General features: G+C 36.8%; 1 protein-coding gene across 7 annotated transcripts in view; it reads right to left on the bottom strand.

Annotated features, from left to right (window-relative positions):
* FAM13A (family with sequence similarity 13 member A) overlaps positions 1–21,051 on the bottom strand; it is a 357,659-nt gene that overhangs the window by 62,637 nt on the left and 273,971 nt on the right. For all 7 annotated transcript variants that reach the window (XM_042935908.1, XM_042935906.1, XM_042935907.1 and 4 more), the window contains 3 exons: positions 10,721–10,762; positions 7,941–8,120; positions 1,850–2,036 (listed from right to left, as the gene is read on the bottom strand). In XM_042935908.1, coding sequence (XP_042791842.1) covers positions 1,850–2,036; positions 7,941–8,120; positions 10,721–10,762 — 409 coding nt within the window. The remainder of the gene's footprint in view (positions 1–1,849; positions 2,037–7,940; positions 8,121–10,720; positions 10,763–21,051) is intronic.

The following is a 21,051-nucleotide window of genomic DNA, read 5'->3' as shown; positions in this document are numbered from 1 at the left end:
AGGAGATTTGGGAAAAGTAAACTTAGAAGGTCAAAAGTAAGTGACAAGTTAAGATGCACAACTTAACTTTTAGGATGGAGTCTAAAGACTTGCTATGTTCCCTGGCTATTTGCTTTGTGGTTACCTGTGAAGATCAGATTTAAAAATTCATGGCATATGACAGTTAGAAAAGCTCTTAGACAGCACCTTTACTTTCTACGTGGAAGTTGTGTTGGCAGGGTTTTCAATTATTCACTGCAAAATGACATGGTCCACTTGGCTCACTTATGTTAATACATGACATTCACAACCTGGAATGAGGAAACTGGCAACTAACATGGGGGCAAACCCTTTCACCTAAAAAGACCAAGATGGCATTGGGCTCTCCCATTCAAATGTTTTTAAGCAAAGAATGTCTATAGTTATTATATCAATCAAACACAGATTCTAAGGAATAAATGTACTTTTTCACTTTTATTAGCTATTACCACCATGCTAATTTAAGACATGATTCCTTGTGGAAAAGAAATATTCATGGCTTCAGTTCACGTAAAAAGGGACTGAAATAGAGTATATTCTTTCCAATGAAGTGTTGGACTTTTAGTCATTGTAATCTCTTTGGCAGATAAGCAAATTGTGGGCCAGATAAAGAACTAATGAAATTAGCACCATTTATTTTACTTAAAAATTTACTTTTCCCCTACGCAAGAATTAAGTTAATGCTAAAAACATTTAATATGTATAATGGTTCCAAAGCTTACATTCTTTATTTGGAGTGTATCAGAAATGGACCTGAGGTGGGTGATTGCTTCTGTCCCTTCTAGCTGGTCACTATTACTTCTAGAAACAGAGCATCAAGACATTTGGAGGGGAAAAAAGAAATTAACATGTTTCCCTGAATTTGCCTTTATGTGTATTTTATTTAGGGCAAAATTGGGAATCTTCTCTGAGCACATGCATAAATTGACAATGGAAAAGAGGTGGCCCATATTAGTAAATGTATGAAAAACCCAGCATGGAGCTAAAAGCTAGTCAGAGATAAAATAGATCAGAGTATTTACACATTGCATGGTAAAAGCGGACATTGCCTAATTTATTATGGGGACTCCAGCTCATGTTATATTATAAATTTTATCTTCAGTTTTTATTGTTGTTGTTAAATTTTTAAAAACTAAATGGACTAAGAAGACACACTTTGGTTCTCACTTTTCAGAGAAACTGAAGCATATACAGAAAATGATGACGTATACTAATAGTATACAATAGCTTGTAATAACTTATATATCAAATCAATAATCCAGGGTTCAATTCTGAGGTAACTGTGTAAGAGGCTGATTTTTTGTTTTTTTTTGTTTTTGTTTCTGGTTAATTTGGAAGAAAATAGTTTCTAGAGTATAGGTTTAAACTAAATTTCTGAACACAGAGATTTTTGTACACAAAGATAGTTGACCCTCTTTCTCTATGTAGTTTTCTTTCACTTGGCTTTAAGTTTATTAATTTTTTTAAATAGTCATATATTCAAGAACAAACAGAATGGGGGAAAATAAAAAGGCTTTATTGGCAATATTTCAAAAATAAATTTAAAAATGCTCCAAAGAATGAGATAAAAATCAGGCCAATTTAAATAAATAGTAAGTGTTCTGTCTTTGTTTCTTTTGGTAGAATGTAATTTTTCTCGGCTTTGATTTTAATATTAAAAAGAAATATAAGTGTGCATATTTAGTAGCTCTAAGGTCTTCACAACTCATATCCTATAGTCCTATAAGCTCATGATTGGAATTATTATTATTATTATTTTACATAGCAAAGAAAAGAGATGTGGTATTTCCTAACTGGCTACAAGTAAAAATTTTACAGAATTTTCACTTACCACAAGACCATCTTGATTTTCACTGAGTTCAGAGAGTTTGGAACTGGATTTCTGACGTTTAGGTTTGCCCCTTTCTCCAACACAACCAGAAGTATTTTCATACAACTTTTCCACATCCTGAGCACTCAAAATACAATCTTCGAGGCTGCTGAACCCAGAAGGAATATTTTCTTTGTCGATAAGTCCCCTTGAAATTAAAAAAAAAAAACAACAAAAAACCTTGATTTTATTTTAAAAGGTAAAAGGGACATTTTAATGACACTGTCACTGCATCACATGGGAAATCAGGAGGGTGCCCAGAAATTCCATTTTGCCTCTTTGATCAAAATCTGAGCACAGTGCTACTCCTGAGACCAACTGGTGCCAAATAAATCACATTAAAAGAGAAATTATTCCTAGAGGCAAATTGGCAGGGACTGTGTTTCTACCAATGAACAACTTTTGTATTTGTACCAAAAGTAATTTGTATTCAAACAGAGAGAACAGTGCAAGCTTACAAAAAAATCTTCCCATTATTAATAAATTACACCCCCCCACATACACATTTTATAATCCAATGTGTGAAGAAAAATCTGAAAAGGAAATATGTTGTCTTTTTCTCTAGAATGGGACATGCTGATTTTTCCAAATGATGAAGACATTTCAGCATAGTAGAAAAGCATGAGTAACAGAATCCAACTGCATTTGATAGTCTTGGTAGAAATAGCATAAGTTTATAAAAACTACAGAATACACAATATTAAAAAAAATTTTTATGTTTATTTATTTGAGAGAGACAGAGTGTGAGCCGAGGGAGGGGCAGAGAGAGAGGGAGACTCAGAATCTGAAATAGGCTCAGCTTAGAGTCTGACGCGGGGCTCGAACTCACGAGCTGTGAGATCACGACCTGAAGTCAGAGGCTCAAGTGACTGAGCCACCCAGACGCCCCCAGAATACAAAACATCTTAACTTAAATATGGATTTATTACTTATCAGTACAAAGTTTCATGACTTAGTTTTAGCTTCGTGACTTAGTTTTAGAAGTAGATATGAATGCCATAACTATAGAATTTAATTCACTTAATATTACTGAAACAATGAGTATCTTAAACATTCCCTCAAGGAGTTTTCACAAAATTAAATTACTTAGCAAATTATTTGTCTTTTACTACATCATGGAACAAATTAAGCCATCAGTATAGCGTCATGGCTTGCCAGAGTACAAATGAATGAGATCTCTCCCTTATTGTATGACTAAATTAAGGTAACTCCCTACTACTCATGGAAATACATGAGCTCTAAAGAGCAAAATTGATGACTACATTTTACCATCAGTTCAACCACATCCCAAAAAGAAAGATAATGTTAAATATTTATTCTGCAATCTAAATTCATATCCTGTTTTAGATGAGCTTATAATGGAGGCAAAATTATGAATTAAATATTTTACTATCTTAGACTATCTTTGGTGATTTTTAGCACTCCACATTTAATTTAGTCTTATTTTATACAACTTTTAATGTAAAAACATATAGACTTAGTAAAAGTATATAAAAGATTGATGCAACAGTTATTAGAAATATCCTAAACATAAAATAACAGAAGGCATGAGAAAGCTGATAGGGGCTAACATGCTGGCACATATACTCATGCAAACACTCTTAAATCTTCCCCCTTCATGTGCTGAGAGAGGTGCCTTTTATGGATAGTTGGATGAGTTTGGTATCAACCTCAAAAATAGTTGTTTTACTATATAGAATCTGTCTAATCGCTCTTCTGATTTCCTCTAACTCCTGGGGTATACATCCTACTATTATTTTTTTAGTGGGGGTGGGGGTTTATGTTTGAAAGCTCTTAGGACAGAATTGTTTACCCCCAAATTCCTATGTTGAAGCCCTAACCGACAACGTGACTGTTTTGGAGACAGGGACTTTACAGAGCTAATTAAGGCTCAATGAGGCTATAAGGGTGGGGCTCTACTCTGTTAGAACTGGTGTTATTATAAGAAAAGGAGGAGACACCGGGAAAGCATGCACACAGAAGAAAGGCCATGGGAGGACACAGAGAAGGCACTGTCTGCAAATCGAAGAGAGAAGTCTCTCATCAGAAACCAACCCCATCTGCACCTTGATCTTGGACTTCCAGCCTCCAGAATGGTGAGGAAATAAATCCCTATTGTTTAAGTCCCCCAGGTAGTACTTTGTGAAGGTAGCCCCAGCAGGCTAATACAAAAGCTAAAAACTAGTTTTAGAAATTAAAACACAAAGTTTATTTTATAATCTTTTTGAATAGTGAATAAATGACTGGAATAAGTCCTGTCAAAATAAATATATGAAAATCTGTTCAGTGTGTTCATGTGGAAATCCTGATCTCTTAAAAAAAAAAAAAAAAAAAAAAAAAGTCTCTGAGTCAACACCTTTCAGCCACAGTACAAATGTGACTGTGAGAGCACTGGAATACAATTCCTGACTGCAACATTCGGACAGCTTTCAATCATACTGGACATCACTGAGATTTGACCTGAACTCAAATCTCTGCGGCTTCTCACTTCATCTAGAGTTTCTCCCTCACCCCTACATGCACACTTAATGTTCTAGTAATACCTAACTATTTATCGTTCCTCTAATAGTACAGCATAATTTTTTTCTTTTACTTTGAACTAGGAATTTAATATAATATTTGTAACAAAGAAATCTGTATATACATTTCCAATTTATTGTGTATTGGACAGTTGAAACCACTTTAACTTAAATTACGCTTTGCCTCTTAGAAAGTATTTATTATAAAATTTTCACACACACAGAAAAGAAGAGAGACTCACAACGAACTTCCATATACCCCTCACCAAGAGTCAACATTTCCATGCATCTGGCAGATGGCAAGCTTTTTAATAAATGAATTAAACTGAAACCTTTCACATAATGAACATGTTCCTTAAACCTTGGTATTTTTATGGTAGCAAATAATAACATAAACCTGACGTTTCCTTTTAAATTTAAACAATAAATAATTAGCATTAAAATGAAATATTTACAGTCTACCTTCTGTATTTGTTTAAACAATGTCACGATGACTTTAGTATAGACTTTATTGGCTCTTTAATCTCATCCTGAAATATGGTCATCACTGGCTTTAAGGATATATTTTTTTAATTGGTTGCAGCTCTAAGTTGTTAGGAGGCCAAACAATAGACAAAAATATAATGAGTTTGTATATTTAAGAACTCTTTTTTTTCCTTTTTTTTTTTTTTTGAGGGGGAGAGGGGCAGAAGGAGAAGGAGAGAAAGACAAGCCGGCTCCATGCTCAGCACAGAGCCTAATGCGGGGCTCGATCTCACAACTGTGAGATCATGATCTGAGCCAAAGCCAAGAGTCAGACGTTTAACCGACTCAGCCACCCAGGCACCTCTTTAAAAACTCTTTTAGCCATTCCATAGAGTTATTAGTTTTGAATAGAATATATTAAAGTCTAGCTTAATTTTTATTTTTTAAACAAAGCCTGATGAAAATCTTTGATAAATGAATCAATTATGCATAAGTATATACTGAGAAAAACATACTTACTATAGGCTATGATAATGATTCTCAACCTTTGCACAATCAGTGATATGTCACTGTATCTCCTGGGGACATACTGGAGAGGACTTTCATGGGGACAAAAGTAGTAGGTCTGGGGCCCTGAGAGATAAGGGCCTCACTCCTCCACAGCCCTGGTGAGCTCAGAGAGGCAGTGCAGTGTGGCGTGGAGGTTGAAGAGGAAGGACTATCAAGACACGCTAATTACCCAGAATGTCAGGTGAGGAGGAGGCCATATGATTAGGAGGGCGAGGCCAACAGGGAACACAGGAAGGGGACTTCTGCATGCCCAGACCACACACCAAGGAGAAAGAGTAATGCAAGACTGTAAGTTACCTTGGCCACACACAGTTTGCAGCCCGAGATTCACTCACTCAGTGCACAACTTAATCTGACCACAATGAGTAAGCAGCATGAGCAGGGAAGGAAATTACCAGAGAAGAAACTTTAAGGGGAAGGCTGGAGTTTCGTGGGTCGTTAGATTAGTCAGCTTCTACCATTCTCCATCTCATTTGTTCTCCTGATATTGATAGTAAAATATGATTGAGATAACTTATATTAGAAACATTCCCAACTCTGGGAAACTAAACTCTGCAGGAAAGGTTACTTAGTCTGTGTTTCATATTTTTCTGTCTATCCCCATTCACTGTGACCTTACCCCACTGTGCTGTGCCCTGCCTGCTGCTGTGCACCCACCATCAACACTTCCACTGTCTGTCTCTGTTCTCTGTCTTGTGCTTACTACCACTTGCATCCAACCTCAGCTTGCTGTCCACCTGTCCAAACAAAGAGAGTGGAAAGCACGACGTCGTGACATACTAAGACTATTTTTAAAATGCAATGTGTTGCTACATACTGTTTGGCAAAAAATGAGGCAGAGGATATGAACAGTATTAAATAATTTGTACTTGCTGTGTAACATAATTTAGGCAGTACACAAACTAATTATACTCCTAAACATTTTCTATAAAGTTTAGTCAATAGCTAATTTTAAACATAAATACCTCCCGAATTACAATTTTTCTATTCTCTAAAGGTAGTATTACACAGCACCCTCTCCAACCCAGCAGCTTCAAGACAATTAAAAAAAAATTTTTTTTTTTAATGTTTTTATCTATCTTTGAGACGGAGAGAGACAGAGCATGAACAGAGGAGGGTCAGAGAGCGAGGGAGACACAGAATCTGATGCAGGCTCCAGGCTCTGAGCGGTCAGTCAGCACAGAGCACCATGCGGAGCCCGAACTCATGGACTGTGAGATTATGACCCAAGCTGAAGTCGGACACTTAACCGACTGAGCCACCCAGGCGCCCCTAAGACAATTTTTTTTTAAAGTGCTGCCTATATCACTTAAAAAGTCAGTAGGTTATACCACTGATACTGTTTTATTTCTAAAATTACATTTGTTAGTATAGCTCTTAAACATCTTGACAATATGCGGCATGGTATTTATTTACACGACTTGTCTTTTGTGTCTTTCTTTAATCAAAAAGAAATCTCTTTTTTCCCTTAGATTTTGATGTAGATTATGAATCCAGGTAAAAAAGAATGAGGAGGACTAGGGTCTGATTTAGTCTTTGACATTTAATAAGGAATTCAAAACAATAACTTTTTAGAGACTAAATGCTACGGTAGATAAAAATAAAATTTTTGGGAAAAATATATGAATATAACTTTATTTTCCATGACAATTTAAATAATGATTATTCAAACATATGGATAATTATTTATTTGTATTTTCTCAAATCCCTGAAAATCTCAAATTCTTGACATTCATGCTGTGGGAAAGCTTAAAATCAGTCACTATAATAATAAAGAACACAAACATTTTCTTTTCTGATTAGACTTAGGCTCAACATTCCTTACCCTAAAATGTAACCAACTGTCAGAATATTACAGTGATATTCTAATATTTCATCAGGCCAATACAGCAGGGAAATCTGTTGATTTCATAAGGTGTTCTAACAGCTAAATGAATGTTGTCTAAGAGAAAAACCACCTCTGGACAGGCATAGGGCCATTTTCTCCTCCAGTGGTTCAGCATCCTTCTCAATAAGATATTCATGAGGAAGCCATGAAATGTATTAAATCAGAGGTGGTTTCCTACAATATACATCTAGACAACATAAAACATCTAGAAAAAGCTGAAATATTCATTTAGCTGCCTACAAATTTCCAAAAGTTACCTTAGAACAGTCAAGGGCACTTGGGTGGCTCAGTCAGTTAAGCATTTGACTCTTGATTTTGGCTCAGGTCATGATCTCACAGTTTCGGGAGTTCAAGCCCCACATTGGACCCTGTGCTGACAAGCGCAGAATCTGCTTGAGATTCTCTCTCTCTGCCTCTCCCCTGCTTGCACTCTCTCTTTCTCAAAAACAAAAAATAACAAACTTAAAAAAAAAGAATAGTCAAAATGAAACTTTTAAAGTTTTAACCTGAATACTGAAATGGGAATGGCTATAATGCAGTGACTAATTCAGGTGTATATTTTTAAAAGGAGAAGAGAAAATCCAAATAAGAGGCACCGATGCCAACTCACACATCTCTGCTGCGTCGAACTTCATCCTGCTCTTTGGACTGGCGGCGGCGCTGTCTGGCAGATGTGGAAGAAGACGCTGATGATGTTCCAGACTCTGAGTCCTCTGAACTTTGGCCTCCAGGGCCATTAACATCAAAAAGATGCTGCTCTACGGCTGACCGGATGGTTCTTTCTAAGAGTCTAATAAAAAAAGAATACAGAGTCACTCAGGTAATCAAATTTATCAATGATTGTCTTTAAAAGTTTGTATCTCTAATTTTGGAAAATCTGTATTTCCAATGGTAGATCTACTATAGTTTCATGAACAGAGATAGCATATGAGACATCTCAAAATATCTGTATCGTGTGTTAAAGATAAAACCCAACCTAACAAATCCTACCAATTTGATAACCGTGTTTCTCATCTCTGTAGGTCCAGGATTACTGAAATGCTCACAGCAAGTCTAGCAACAGTTATCAGAGGCCATCAGGAAATAAGGGTCATTTATATAAGGCAGAATGAGGAAATATTTTTTTTCCTCATAGAATAAGAATAGACCTATTCTTATAAGGGTGAGTTCCTCCAGATGTCATACCAGTTCTTTAGAGGAAGGCAGTATGGTTTGTGAAGCAAACTGGCACAAATAATTTTATGATGGCTATTATCTATTTAGAATCCCTTTAAGATAAAATTATGCAGGGAATAATGCTATTAAAAAGGAATACCTCACGAGAACAATTACTACTTAGAATAGCAAAATCTTTCTGAACCTCCATTAAATTAAATTGTGATGTATACAGTTGAAGCTGCATTCATGCAAACATCCCAATACTCATTACTGAAGATGGTAGGATAGATTTCCTTCGTCCAACATGAAGAAATACTTCAGTACAGGGGCTAAAAAGAGTGCACGATGGGATAGATAAGGTATCCCTCTAAAGCTGTATAATCTTTCACTGTGTCCAAACTTCTTTTATCACCACACTATTTAATTCTAAATAGCTGGCATGGAAAATTCTAAACATATTCTCCTCAAACCACATTTTTCTGCACTTGAAAAAAGAATCACATCCAAACTCATCAAATGGTACACATTAAGTATGTATAGTTTTTTGTGTCTCAATAAAGCTATTAGAAAATTTAAAAGAACCATGTACATAGTTTTAAAATGTTCAGATTAAGAAAAAAACATTTGCTTAAATAAAATGGGTTTTAAGAAATTTAAGAACTTCAGATTTTCCAAATGTAGTTTTCTACCAGATGCATAGTAATTTCATTAAAACTATTTGTAGACATTGAACAAGTATAGTCTAACTTGGGCATTAGAACTTTTATATTTAGAACTCCATATCCCAATGATTCAAGATTACCTAACAGTGGCACACAGGGATGTCAGTGAATTAATATGTACATACAAACCCATCCCACATCTTTTCCAAACTATGTAAGATATAAAAGAAGTAAAGGTTGTCAGGAAACACATAAGCAAGAACACATCAGTCTTGGTATAATTCCGGAATCTCTTTAAAATTCACAAAGCTAAGAGAGGTCAGTCCTGCCCTCTCACTGCTTCTTTACCTAACAAAGAAGAAAAAAAAATCCCAATTTATCCTGTTGGATCCAAATTCATACTAACTAGTGCTTTTTTAAATTCTCTCTACCTCCTTATCACATCTTCCCTCCTTTTCTGCCTGATCCCTGTTGATGGAAGATGCTCTAAAAAGGCCCATTTATGTCTCAGCAAGGAAGGAAGGAAGGAAGGAAGGAAGGTGTGTTGGAAAGTCTTTGAGCAAGAAACTATTTATAAATATTTATTTAGTGCCTAATATACATCAGGCACGTTTCTGTATGTTAGGGATACAGCCATGAATATGACAGACAAGACCCCTGTGTTTATGGAGCTTATGTTGCTGCTATGAGGCAAGATGGGTAATAAATCGTGAAATTTCAGATGATGATAAATTCCCTCCAAAATGGAGTCCAGGATTGGAGAGTGACTGTGGATAGTCAGGGATGGCTTCTCGGACGAGAGGACATTGGAACAAAAAAGTGGACTATAGGAAAATTATTGGCCAGGCTGAAAAATAGCCAGTACAAGGGCTCTGTGGCAAATATACGCTTGGCCTATTCCAGAAAGAGAAGGTCACGAGGTTGCAGCATAATGAGCAATCTAGTCAGAGAGGTAGGCAAGGGCAGGTAACTGGAGTTTAGATTTTAGACCATGTGCAATTGGTGGCTTGAGGGAAAAAAAGGCAGATGATGGACATAATCAATAGAACACTATTGCTGCCTTGTGGAGAAAGGATTTGTTGCCATCATTAATTTGTTTTTGATTCTGTGTCCCTATTGGGCTGTAAAGTCCCTGAAGGCAGAGCCCAAAGCTTATCTGACATTACACACTTAACACTCTGCTTGGCATAGTGCAGGTACTCAATAAATGCTGGCTGATTAAACATTATGAGGGAAGAAGAAAAGATACTGTTACTACTTTAGCCTTTAATGACATCCTTCATTGCAAGATACCTCCCCCAACACACATTTTGCAAATATTAATAGACTCTGACATTATTTTGACTGAAGCAAACATCTTGCATGTTCAAACGGTTGAGTCGTCTCTAGTCACACACCCACACAGAAGCTCAAACAGGAACACTTCTTATTTAGTCCTCTTCTCTGGTTTTAAAAATAATCATTGGTTGCTTACTGTATTAACTTCCCAATACGATACACCATTAGAGTAGCTTTTTTTCTGTTTGGTAAATGGGAAAGGAGGGGAAAAAACCCAATCCAAAAAACTTACTCTCCAGTTGTTGAAACATTGCTGACTTGGGATACATGCGTACTGTGGAAAAGAAGCACAAAGAAATAAAGTCAGATTAGAGCACAGAGACTGTGAACCCAATGTCTGAAGGGGATTCCAGGCTGAAAGTATCAGCCAGACTCTGACTGTTCTCTGTACAATGTTTAATCATCCACTGACAGATGCTGATTTTCACTTATTTCTAGAATTAGAGGATGGCCCTGGGTGTTTACTCCTGAAAGGTGCTTCCCTCTGCCCCTCCATTTTAAAGATGTCTATGACATAGAGTTCTAAAGTGATCTTTACAAACCATCTCTACCTTCTAACCCTACCACCAAGGTTCTAGTTCAGGGTCTTTTCATTTTCCCAAAATGTTAATACAATGTTGCTGACTGCCTTCCTGCTACCAACTCTACCCATTCCTGGCGCTCCCCAGCCCAAATCTGGTCCCTCCTTGTCCACCTCCTCCAGATGTGCATACAGAAGCAGCTTTCTAAAGCTGCTCTGAACATGCAGACAGCAGCAGGAACCACAGGGGACAGAGAAGAAGGAAGCAACACTGGTTTCTACAGGACTATTTCTAAGCCATTTTTTCTTCTGAAGTTCCTCAAGATGGAGAATCCCTCAAGCTCTACAATGTTTCATCTCAACACCTAATTTACAGCCCTTTTATTGAGCATTTATAAACTCCTTCTACCTCCCCATTTTATCCAAAGCCTGAATTCCTTCAAAAACATTACAAAGTAGTCAAACGTTAAGTGGAACAGTGGGATTATAGAACACTACCTGATCAGCACACTCTGGAACTTCTCCCCTCTTGCTTGCACCCTGTGTTCATACAACCACAGTGAGGGTTGAAGCTAGCAAATACTTTAGCAGCATCAATACCAAGACTTTCTCACAGTCAGCCTTCCAGTGCTTAGTCAGCTTCTAAATCAAGATTCAAAAGTCTGCTTAAAAGAAAATCCTTCATGCTTATCAAACTACAGTTTTACATAACAGACAAAACAGTGCCCTTTTTTCCTCATTCTTTGTAGAAGACACCTGAAGAAAATGACAGTCCTTAATGACCAATACTGATGGCAGCCTTTCAAGCACCCCAAACATCCTCATATGTGCTACGCAATTTTCAACATACAAAATTGATTTTTTAAACCACCTGTTGGGTTTTTCTTCTACGTACATGTGTATCTCATCTCTTTCCATTCTGAATCTAAGTGCCTCAAGGGACGGTATGACACTTCTCCTTTACTGCTATTATGCTCCCTACCATTACCACTATCATCAGACAGAGCTTAGCACTTATTATCCCAGAGGTGATCAACACTCACTCTTTAGCCCAGAGAATTTCCTTTAAAAAAGCCATAGCTATTTTCACGGCCACAAACCACAGTCAAATCCCGGAAGAGACACAAAAAATAATGCTATCGTTCACAAGGGAAACTGATGTGAAAAATCGCAATAAATGAACAAATGAACAAATAAATACACTCTAACACTTACTGAGTACTTAGTATGTTTCAGACACTGTGCTAAGTATTTTGTACATAGATTTTCTTGTTTGCTGTTTACGATAGCTCCCTGAGGTAGGTACTATTGTTTCCTCAATTTTCAGATGAAGAGGTTAGAGGTTAAGAAACTTGCCCACAGTGACAGAGCCAAGAAGTAGATGAGCTGGAATTTGAACCAAGAAAGTTTTAGCTCAGAGTCTAAGCTTTTAATCACCACACCAGACATTCAATCCATCACTAACTAGAAGAAAAACTCACTAGAATCATCTTTGTAGATGGAGGCTTGGACTTAGGTATTTTACTTTGCTTTTAATCACAACCATTTTTTATCTGCTTCACAATGCCTGTTATTCACAGTGGTTCCCAGGTTACATAACCAATAATATATCCTTTGCTGTTCTCTGTCCTTAAGTGGAACAGGCAGTTCCTGCTTTTGATGCTTTGTGGCTCACCCTCTGTAAAGTCAACACTGTATAATTAACTCCTGCATTTCACTTTTCAATGCAGTTGCACAACCTTAGTTTTGGGAACATGGACCAATGTGAATGATGACTCCAGGAGAATACAGAAGAGGGAGAAAATGTGGATCTGCTAGATGCTAAAAATATTCCAAAGACATGTAAGTATAATCAGCCAATTAGTCCTCCAGGCCATCTCAGAATGAGGAGATGTACATCCTTTCTTCTCTTCTACATACTTTTAACCTGAACTTCTTTTTGCTTATTAAAGCACACACTGATGTTTTTATGTTCCTTTTGGGGGGCTGGGGGCCAGGACACAAAAAGAAAGGTGAGGAAGAAAGAGACAAGAAAATGACATCAAGTAGAACCAGGTTTTCAGATTACTAACTGAGGAAGTGCTTCTCAAACATTAAGGCATAGCTGAATCACCTAGGAGCTTGTTTACAAACAGACTCTCCTTCAATAGTCTAGGTCTCAGGAAGGGGACTGCCTTTCTAACAAATTGTACAGTGATTCTAGGGCTGCTGATTTGTGTAAGACACTGATTAGCAAAGCTGTAATTCCCTGCAACTCAAATTCTTTAAGACTTCAATTACTTGGATATCACAATAGCTATTTTTAAACTTTCTAATCTAAGTAATGAGGGTATGAGTTGGAAAACTTAGGCTAGCATAAGTGAATAAAAGGCAACATGTCAAAATTTCCCTCGTAGCTTGTAACCTAAGCCATGTAAATCAGTCTTGTAAAATTTATTTATTTATTTTTCAATGTTTATTTATTTTTGTGAGGCAGAGACAGAGTGCCAGTGGGGAAGGGCAGAGAGAGAGAGAGAGAGAGAGAGAGAGAGAGAGAGAAACACAGAATCTGAAGCAGGCTCCAGGCTCTGAGCTGTTAACACAGAGTCTGATGCAGGGCTCAAACTCGTGAGCCACGAGATCATGACCTGAGCCAAAGTCGGCCTCTTGACCAAATGAGCTAGTCAGGTGCCCCCAAATCAATCTTTTTTTCTTTTTAATGTTTATTTACTGATTTTTGAGAGAGAGTGTGTGCACAAGTGGGGGAAGGGCAGAGAGAGACACACACAGATCCCAAGCAGGCTCCATGCTGTCAGCAGAGAGCCCAATGTGGGGCTCGAACCTACGAACCATGAGATCATGACTTCAGCTGAAAAAAAGAGTCAGATGTTCAACTGACTGAGGCCACCCAGGCACCCCAACATAAATCAGTCTTAAAGAGCCATTTTCAGAATGCAAAATAAATGAATAAATCAATAACAAAAACAAGTAATTAAATCATATTCAATTTTGCTTATATATTGATCTTAGGTCAAATTTATGATAATTTAGTTTCTTCAACATTCCTTTGGAAGTTTTGGTATACTTAGCATGCCCATGTTTTCATGTTTTTAAAACAGAATTTGTGTAAAGCAAGTATTCCGAGAAGAGAATATTTTCCATTGGAAATCAAAAAAGGGAAGTTCTGGTCTCAGCTCTGCAGTTAATGAGCTGAAATCATACATTGTCAGTTAGCCTGGCTGTTTGGATTGGTTTCTTCCTACAGAAAATGAAAGGCTTGGCTACTGATCTCTGTGGTTTTCTTTTAGCTCTAAAAGTTTACTTCCCTAAAGTTTAAATCATTACAAAAGGTTATAACTCCATAATGTTTTATGATAGTTTCGGTCATAGTTATGGTTTATTAAATACCAATATGGCTTTGGTGAGGTATCCAAACACCCCTATAGTTCCTGTGGGATAATTCACCACTAACAAGATTTCTAAGAATATTTAATGACAGAAATAGGGGTTATATTTCCATAGCTATAATTGACTCATGAAGGTAATTCTAAGACACTGATAAGAGAACAATAAGCAAATAAGCTAAAGTGAAAGATTTCCTTCAAGCCACATGTAGCTTGTTTTTTATCCTCTGCAGAAAGCTAAGAGTAATGAATTCTTTCAGAGCCCTTTGCTAACAAAATTTCTTACCATGCAATATAAACACTTGAATATGGAAGAGATCATATCATAATGTTGATAAAACAAGTATTCAAAACTGAAAGAGGGGCACCTGGGTGGTTCAGGCAGTTAAGCATGTGACTCTTGATTTTGGCTCAGGTCATGATCTCACATTGGTGAAATGGAGTCCCCCTATGGGCTCTGCGTTGACAGCCACAGACAGAGCCTGTTTGGGATTCTCTCTCTGCCCCCTCCCCACCATGTATGGGCATGCTTTCTCTCTCAAAATAAACAAACATTAAAAAAAAAAAACCTGAAAGAAATAAGCTTATATGCAGACTCCAGCACTATGGACAATTTCATTACCCAAGCCTGCTGTAAGCGACAGTGCAACTGCATTCACTATTGGTATAGTTATTTAAAATAGATTCTAAGCCTACTCTGCAATACATTCTAAATTTTTTTTTAATGTTTATTTATTTTTGAGAGAGAGAGAGTGAGTGAGCGAGAGGAAGAGGGACAGAGAGAGAGGGAGACACAGAATCTGAAGCAGGCTCCAGGCTCCGAGCTGTCAGCACAGAGCCTGATGCGGGGCTCGAACCCACAAACTGTGAGATCATGACCTGAGCCAAAGTCAGATGTTTAACTAACTGAGACACCCAGGTGCCCCTGCAATATATTCTATGACATACTTAAATATATTTAGTCCGTATCTCTATTAACAAAACTCAAACTACATTTCTGGAAGCTGAATATGCTCAACAATATTAGTCTATAAATTTGCATGTGATAAGATGCACAGAATGCCTGTTGACAAGTGATTTTCTAATTAGAGCTCTTGGTCTGAAATAAAGAAATCTACATATAAAAAGAATGAAGTTTCAATTCTACTAAAATCCGACATCTTGAAAGAGCATGTGTTCTCTTTTTCTGTATGTTCTCTTACTTCAGTGTGTTTTCTTTTCTGTGGTATATAAATCTGAAGCAGGCTCCAGGCTCTGAGCTGTCAGCACAGAGCCAATGTGGAGTTCAAACTCACGAGCTGTGAGATCATGACCTGAGCCGAAGTTGGACGCTTAACTGACTGAGCCACCCAGGTGCCCCTAATGAATAAGGATATAAAAGACAATTAAGTGATATTTAATTCAGCCTAAGCATGAAGATCATGTAACTAATCAAAATAGCATCAAGCTCCTAATTTGTCTATTTAAGAGAATACACTATTTTTAGTATTATTTTAAAATACTAAAACAGTTGATATGCAGCGTCAACATTATAAGATGAATCTAATGTTATTTCTTGCAATTGCAGAACAGATTTCTAATTAAAGCTTTAACCATTGTCTTCAGTGGACAGTGTCATACAATAAAACAAATACACTTGATCTTCAGTGTTTATTCACTTTAAATTTTAGCTATTATTATATGTAGAAATTAATGGAGCATTTATAGGTGCTCAACTTTGACAAAAATTGTATCACTGTTTTGTGGTGGTGTTACAGATAGTTCGGATTTAAAAGGTCTCACTTTTTTGGTTTTAAATCATATACTATGCATATAATACTAGAACATAAATTGAAAACATACTACATGGATATGAGTCAGTAGGAGGAAAATATTTATCCTCATACTTTATCAAGTATGTTTATCAAGTATGTTTATCAAACATTACACTTCCTAGTCCCTTAAATATTAGGATTGATTTGAAGAAAAAAAAATTATTCTTCATTCCTGTATTTTCATAATCTATTAAGTAATTTCTAACAAATTAAAGAGAGTCCATCAAAATACTGAAATACTCACTTTTCTGTTCAGGCCCTAATTATTGGAGTCTTTAGTTTTACATATTTAGCATGTTTTTGCATAAAAAGAAATTCAGTTTTAGTTTTTTGACCAGAGCCTTTATACAGCAAAATTATGAATGAAATGGATAGTTCACTATGTATACTCCTTTACAGATAAGTTTACACAGCTCTGATTCTCTCTCATTTAATCTGGCTTCAGAGTGTGTCCTTAATACAGACATAATCCTTATTCTCAAATAATGCTATTCATATACATCTTTGGCTATACATTTAGTTATTTTCTTAGAATTAGAACAGATTACTTGATCTTTGGATCCAAATGGAATTTTCTTCAATTTTTTTTTTTTTTTTTTTTTGAGAGAGAGAGAGAGAGAGAGAGAGAGAGAGAGCAAGAGAACACACATGAATGAGAGAGCATGGGAGACGGAGAGGGAGAGAGAATCTTAAGCAGGCTCCATCCTCAGTGCAGAGCCCTGACTTGGGCTCACAACCCTGAGATCATGACCTGAGCTGAAATCAAGAGTTAGACATTTAACCTAAAAAGGCACCCAGGAGCCCCTTCTTCTCAAAATTTATTTTTTATTTCTATATTTTCAGGTTTACTAGTATGAAATTGCAAGTAGTCTCTGATCTTTTAAAAACTACTACATACCTTGACTGCAAATTTCAATTTGGATTATTAGGATTGTTCCATTTTTTCTCAAGTTTATTAGAGGCTTTTCTCTATTTTTAATATTTTTCAACGTTTATTTATTTTTAAGAGAGAGAGAGAGAGAGAGAGAGAGAGAGAGAGAGAGAGAGCACGCGCGCGTGCGCGAGCGGGGGAGGGGCAGAGAGAGAGAGGGAGACAGAATCCGAAGCAGGCTCCAAGCTCTGACCTGTCAACACAGAGCCCCATGCAGGGCTTGAACTCACAAGCTGTGAGATCATGACCTGAGCTGAAGTTGCACTTAACCAACTGAGCCACCCATGTGCCCCAGAGAGGTTTTTCTCTTTTAAAATTTTCATTTTTATTCCTAAAGAACCAGTTCCTAGATTCAAACATCAGTTCTGCTCTTTTCTCCGTTTCTTTTATTATTATTAAAACCTTTTAAATTTCTAAGAGGTTGCTTTTCTTCCTTTATATGGTTTCTTATTCCGATTGTATGGCTCATTTATTTTTAATCTTAAGAAGATGAAGTCACCTTTTAAAAAAGAGCTTAGAGGGGTTTCTGTCAGTTCAGTGTCAGACTTTGGCTTAGGTCATGATCCTGCAGTTCGTGGGTTCAAGCCCACATCAGGCTCTGTGCTGACAGCTCAGAGTCTGGAGCCTGCTTCAGATTCTGTCTCCCTCTCTCTCTGCCCTCTCCTGCTTGTGCTCTCTCTCTCAAAAATAAACATAAAATTTTTTTTTTCTAAAAGAGCTTAGAACTCACAAGTTTTCATACGTACTTTCCTCCTTTTTCTTATCAATAGTCTATACTAGTTTTTATTTTGTCTTTGAATTTTTTTCCTCCCTTTAGGAGAGTTTTCATTAGTTGATTGGGAATTTTTTGGTATTAATTACACTGTGGTTAGAAAACATGACTGTTAAAATTTCCACTTTTTGAGAACTTTCAGATACAGCTGAATAATTCTTTAGAAAGTAGCAGGAATGTTTGAGCCCTACTTGTATGGTGCAAAGTTTAGTATGTAATGCTCATTTTATTTTTTAAGTTTATTTATTTTGAGAGAAAGAGAGAGAGCACGATTGAGGGAGGGACAGAGAGAGAGCACGAATAGGGGAGGGACAGAGAGAGAGGGAGAGAATACCAGGGAGGCTCCATGCTCAGCCCGATGTGGGGCTCGATCCCATGACCATGAGATCATGACCTGCACTAAAATCAAGTCGATGCCCAACAGACTGAGCACCCAGGCACCTCTGCAATGCTCATTTATTTTAAATCTCATTAATTATATCAGATACTATGCTATACTGTGTGCTATGTACTTGATAAAGTTTGTTATAGACAAACAGTTTTATGTATAAGTTCTATACTTCAAATTTATTTGCCTGTTTATCCTTGAGTTTAAATTTCTTTCATTTATTGCTGTGATATTTTACACATGCTAATATATAACCTTTACGTGCTTAGTCATTTTGTTTGCTTGCTTGTTTTTATGAACAAGCTACTTTTATGAAGTAGCCTTCATGCCCAGCATGAAGCCCAGTGTGGGGCTTGAACTCATGACCCAGAGATGAAGACCTGAGCTGATCAAGAGTCAGATGCCTAACCAACTGAGCCACCCAGGCACCCTACAATTTTAGCTTTTATCAAAGAATTTGATCATTTACATTTGTTGTTATAGTTGATGTATTATTCTAGTTTTGTGTTTTTACTTTATGTTTTCTAATTTGGGAACTTCCTTTTCCTTTGATTTCTGTCTTTGCTCTTATCTTCTGGGGGTATTTGGATTATAGAAATCTTATAGAGATTTCCAATAGTGGTTTTTCTCATACCCATACATCCCTAATTATTATTTATCTCTGATTATTAAAACTAAAACACCTCCCCCAAACAAAACTCCCACTTCAATTAAAAAAAAAAAGAAAAGAAAAAAGGAAACTCTACCTTCTATGAAAGACAAGAAATTCAGAATGTTATTACTTTCTTTGCCCCTCCATCAATGATAGTTATCAAGTTTCTACTACTTTGTAATTCACCTCTCAATTAGATGGGCATAACCTTTGATTTCTACTTTTATTTCTATTAGTATGTTTGTTTTCTTAGAATCATAATTTTTAGGTTGGCTTTCCAATCTCTAACCTTCATATCTAGCATTATTTCTCCCAGTTTTTCTTATCTTTTTCCTTTCCATTTTGGAAGAGCTTTTCAAGTTTCTTTCTCATCACATACTTGATTTATTTTTTATGTTTTATTTTTTAATTAATTAATTAATTTTTTTTAGTTTAGAGAGAGAATGTGAGCCAGGGAGAGGGGCAAAGAGAGAGAATCTTAAGTAGGTTTCATGCTCTGCTCAGAACCTGACACAGGGCTCATTCCCATGACTCTGGGATCATGACCTGAGCCGAAATCAAGCATCAGACATTCAACTGCTGAGCCACTGAGGCACCCTTGTGCTTGACTTATTTTTAATAATTTCTGCTCTCTATTGTTTCCCACATAGTTTTTGAAATCTCTGCTAATACATTTCTAGGCTCCCTTCTCCTCATTTCAGTTATTCTTCTGTGTCCCTAGCCTTACAATTGTAAACCAATTTTCCCCTTACAGATTCCTACTTACATTTCACAGAGGGTTAGTCATGTCCTTGAGCATATTTTTGAGAAGATTAGTAATATTACTTTCAAGTTTTCCTCTGAATCGTATAAAACGCAATTCTCTGCAATCTGTTTTTACATGGAGTCCTCAGAGCAAGTCATCCTTTCTCTTAGTTTGTAATTTTTCTTTATAGGCCCCAAATAGTTCTTCATGTTTTGTGGTTCTGAAGGAATCAATCAATCCAGGCACAGCTATTACCAACAACTTGGGTGGTAGATCATTCTTTATTTCATTGTCCCTTGGCTGTGGGTAGATGCCAGCTCATGAATTTAGATTTGAAGAGCCACTATATGAGTCTGCACTAGAATAATCTATAATGCTTAGATAGGTACACTTGCTATTTGGTCCAATTTTCTAAGCTGGAGAATCAAGAATAAATTTGTACTTTGTGCAGTGTACTCTTCAAAACAGGCATTATGTCTAATAATCTTCCTGCCTTTATCCTCTTCTCAAATGCTTTAAGTGACTGAGTATCTCAGGAGGACCCCCTCTCCTTTCCATTGTTTTGTATACTAGACATTCTATCTTTGAAGAGATACTGACATAAAAAAACTAATGGGGGCAGAGAAGTGAAAAAGAATATGCAACTCAGCTCTGAATGGTTCAGAGAATAACTTTCTGTTCAGTAGGGGGAATGTCACTTGTTTTTCTGGTCAGTAGTAGACAAAGGAAGGAAGTCAACTAATTTTTTTTTTCCCCTTCCTTCTCTCTTTGTGACCATTTGTATTGTTTAGATAGTGGAGCGTGAAGTCTGTAAAGTAATAATAAGTTTCTCAGTCCATCCCACTGATGTGATCTTTGATATATGGTTTTCTTTATCATTGTTATAAAGCGATCTCTAGTTTTTGTCTTTAATATCATCATTACAATTTAAATGGGAATCTGGAAGTACTTCTATTAGGTAGAGCTAATCTTCTATTTGTTTAAATTAAAAGTTTAAATTAAATTCAAATCTGAAGTTCTTTTTAAAATTTATTTATTTTTAATGTTTGTTTATTTTTGAGACAGGGAGAGAGACAGACAGAGCATGAGTGGGGGAGAGGCAGAAAGAGATGGAGACACAGAATCGGAAGCAGGCTCCAGGCTCTGAGCTGTCAGCACAGAGCCCAACACGGGGCTCAAACCCAAGAACCGAGATCATGATCTGAACTGAAGTCTGACGCTTAACCAACTGAGCCACCCAGAGGCCCTGAGCTGTCAGTACAGAGCCCAACGTGGGGCTCGAACTCACAGACTGCAAGATCATGACCTGAGCCAAAGTTGGATGCCCAACTGACTGAGCCACCCAGGTGCCCCTGAAG

This window comes from Panthera leo, chromosome B1 (assembly GCF_018350215.1).
Source record: "Panthera leo isolate Ple1 chromosome B1, P.leo_Ple1_pat1.1, whole genome shotgun sequence".
Classification (NCBI taxonomy): domain Eukaryota; kingdom Metazoa; phylum Chordata; class Mammalia; order Carnivora; family Felidae; genus Panthera; species Panthera leo.
This window is presented reverse-complemented; position numbering and strand designations above follow the sequence as displayed.